This window comes from Helobdella robusta (assembly GCF_000326865.2).
Source record: "Helobdella robusta unplaced genomic scaffold HELROscaffold_79, whole genome shotgun sequence".
Lineage (NCBI taxonomy): Eukaryota > Metazoa > Annelida > Clitellata > Rhynchobdellida > Glossiphoniidae > Helobdella > Helobdella robusta.
The window spans coordinates 439,175-442,793 of record NW_008705453.1 but is presented as its reverse complement, the minus strand read 5'-3'; the positions used below and the strand labels follow the sequence as shown (position 1 = coordinate 442,793).

General features: G+C 29.3%; 1 protein-coding gene across 1 annotated transcript in view; it reads right to left on the bottom strand.

Moving 5' to 3' along the window:
* Positions 1-2,808, bottom strand: part of HELRODRAFT_194499 (hypothetical protein) — a gene marked incomplete at both ends in the record, with an annotated part of 4,250 nt that extends 1,442 nt beyond the window's left edge. The window contains 6 exons of the mRNA XM_009031801.1: positions 84-185; positions 471-638; positions 1,006-1,193; positions 1,702-1,822; positions 2,402-2,513; positions 2,741-2,808. Of these exons, the coding sequence (XP_009030049.1) occupies positions 84-185; positions 471-638; positions 1,006-1,193; positions 1,702-1,822; positions 2,402-2,513; positions 2,741-2,808 (759 nt within the window). The remainder of the gene's footprint in view (positions 1-83; positions 186-470; positions 639-1,005; positions 1,194-1,701; positions 1,823-2,401; positions 2,514-2,740) is intronic.
* Positions 2,809-3,619: the final 811 nt, after the last annotated feature.

The window sequence follows — 3,619 nt, the reverse complement described above, 5'->3', positions numbered from 1 at the left end:
ACACACACACATACACACACACACAGACAAACACACACAAAACACACACACATAAACACACACACACACAAACACACATGCACCTTCCATCTCATGAAGACGTGGTTTCTATTCTTAAGCTGGTTATAATCAAAGTCGTCCGAATTGAAAGTCTGGCTGTACTTCGCAAAGTGACTGAACTGGCTCTGAGTAATATAATAACGATTATCATTATTAACATTAATATTATACTTATAATTATAATAAGTGTTATTATTATTATAAATAGGATGGATTGTTTAAAAGATGGTTAGATAGATGGGTGGATGTGAGGATGGATACATTAGTTAATAGATGAATGAATGAATGATTGAATGAATGAATGAATGGATAAATCAATGGATAAAAAGACAGGTAAATGGATGAATGGTTAGATAAAAAGATAGATAGATGGATGGGTGTATGGATGAATGGATAGATGGCTAACCAACCCAATGTTTCCTATCAACATCCTCATCGGCCTCCCACTTCCTGGTTAGAAAGGGATACTTTCGACTGATGATCTCCCCGTCGAAAAATGTTGTCAAGATGGGGTAGTCCTCGGTTAGGCCGATGATCTTTAGATAGCCACAAAGGTACGAGTTCTCCATGTCTACATGCTATAAAGGTAGAGTGAGAGAGAGTGGGAAAGTGTATTGAGAGAGAGATTGTGTTACTGCTTAATAGCAGTGAAAAAATGTTTAGTTTAAACTAAGTCTAAAGATATACTTTGAATAAAATTGAAAATGAATAGACAAAACCAAGTAGCAAAAAAAATCAAAAAAATCAAAATATAAACCCGATCGATATTCAATTCAATTGAGACTAAAGACAATACAACAATAGATGGAGAATAGCCAAAATAAAAAGTTTATTTTATTATTTTGACTCTGGTATAGTCCAAAAAAAAAATTACAAAAAATTCTCTCAGATTCCAGCTCAGTCTCTCTAGTTCTTCTAATCAGGCAAACGAAAAAACCGACTAACATGAAGGATAACTTCGACATCGTATGAACTGCCCTTGCTCTTTTGGTGCCCTTCGAACCTGGCCCCATTGTACAGAGGCCACTCGACTACGCCCTGAAGTTTCGAGTTTGCCGGAGGAATCGGCTCGATGTCCAACTTCTCCTTCATAGAAACAACTTTTCCGTAATTACTTCGTGAAGTTTCGTAAACTTTTATTGAAAATACAAAAAATTATTGAAATGATGGAGTCGCTAATTTTCTAGGCAGGATATTTTCGGAACTTATTGGGAAACACCAAAATTAACGTAAACAACTGACAATTAATTAAAGATTCTAGGGTTGTCCATACTATAGTTCAATTTTATAATACTTTTTTAATTCAATATTAATTGATAATATAAAAAATTCCAGAGAAAAATGATCTAAATTGAAAAAGTTTTCAATAATATCTAAAAAAATTTAGGCATACGGACTTTTTCCCAAATTTGCAAAGCACACTTAACACAAACTCATTCAATCAATCTTCGTTTAGCGTCCAGAGACTCTAAAATAATCAAAAAAAAATTAATCAATAACTCTATATAACTATATATAAATCTATATAACCGAATTAAACTTATTCACAAAAAAACAAAATCTAAATATTCAAAGAGAAACAACACATATTGATAAAAAATATTCCATTTTATTCCCAGTTTTTAGTAACATTTAAATGACCCAAATGTTCAACAATAGTGACGGGTTTGATCATTTTCTTTCTTATCTGTTCATCTCGCTCTTTCTCCATCAGAGCCAATTCCTGTCTGTATTCTATTTCGTTTAGATGTTTCTCTTCTTCCTGCAAAAATAATAATTAATTATCATAATTAATTTAATAATTAATTATTCTCTTAATTAACTAACTTTAGAGGTATCAATATAACATTAGAAACCAATCAATATATAATATTATTATAATATAACCAATCAATAGACTATACAATCAATCTAGCCTTTTTTTAAAAATGTAAAAGGTGGTATTATGTTTCTATATTGAAAATTTGACTCCACTAAAGAACACACACGCAAACAAACTTACGCACATAGAAACACTCAAACTTTGAAAAAAATACATTATATAAAAACACATGCACTAAGTTACATGTCATAGATAGCAACAAAGTTTGCTCGTTTATATGCCCCACTCTATCTATTGCATAGTCAAACTGTGATAAATATCAAATTAAACATTAAAAAAAATCATTCTATGTATTATCGAGGTGATAGGAGATAGGGTCCACTAAATGATATATATATATATATATATATCATTATCAATTTATTCTAACATCATTGAGATATGTGGGTTTTCTAAGTAATGGGAATAGTTAAAAATAATATATAATATCAATCTATTCTATCTTCTATCTATCCTAACTTCATTTAAATATGGGTTCTCTAAATATGCAAGGTTCAACTTTTCATGAAGTAGTTGAGTGACAGCTTTTTTCTTTAAATCCAATGTGACAGGCTTGACCAGCTGATGTTTTCTGAAAAAAAATGAAAAAATAATTGAAAATAATTTGCAAATTAATTTTAACAACAAATAATAAAATTAAAATATATATTTGTAATATTATTATTTGCGTACTAGTGAATTAATTATTGAAGCTTGACTTTATTTATAAATTTTTTTTGTAATTCAATTTAATAAATTTAATATAAAATTAATTAATTTTTAATTATTAAAAATTAAAATTAAATTATAAAACAACACCCCAGATCTAATCTTCCAGGAATCTTCCTTCTTTTAACATAAAACAGGAGAACTCTCGTCAGTTGCATTTTCGGATTTTAAAATAATCAGCAATTTGTTTCAATTTTTACCGCTTTTTACTTACAAAAAATTGTTTTATAAAGAAAAAATTAGAAAAACGTAAAACTAAAAGCACCTTGTAGTGAAAATTTAAAAGTAAACAGAATTTGCAGAAATTGAGTAAAAGTTAACTTTAGTTAATAAATAAATTGTATCGCGTAGAATTAGCTTGCTCGAGCTTGTTATAGTCGAAAGTTATTCGAAATCGAGTTAGTGCAATTAGGGAATACTCAATATATTTTTCATTGATAATTACAATTATTTTGAATAAATTAAAGTCTGTTTGTTTACGGTAATCTCGGAGACGGCAAAGTGGTTTTTCCAGAAATATTTATTTATAGTCAACAGTTTAAAGAGACTCATAAGCTCCACCCACGGTGCAACTAATAAACTAAATACAGCCTGCATGTTCGTTGGTTAGCGACAGTATAATGTAAACAGCCGAAATACTAAAAAAAGGAAAACTGTTTTTTGAGTAATTATTTTTAAAATGTTATTGAATTTAAAAAAAATAAATAAAATGTAAAACGCTTGACAATGCAATCTACCCTTAAACGATTTTGAATCAAAATATAACCTGAATTTTATGCTTTGTACCATATAATTAGAATAAATATAACGGCCTTCGCTCATTTTTGACGGTCGAACAAGGAGCTTACTTCCGGAGGAAAATTGGAGGGTGATTTTTTATCGCCCAAGTCAAAAGTTACGATCGTATATTTAATCCAATCGTTTTGCATTTTTACATTTTGAGGAAATCTGAAATTTATAAACTGTACA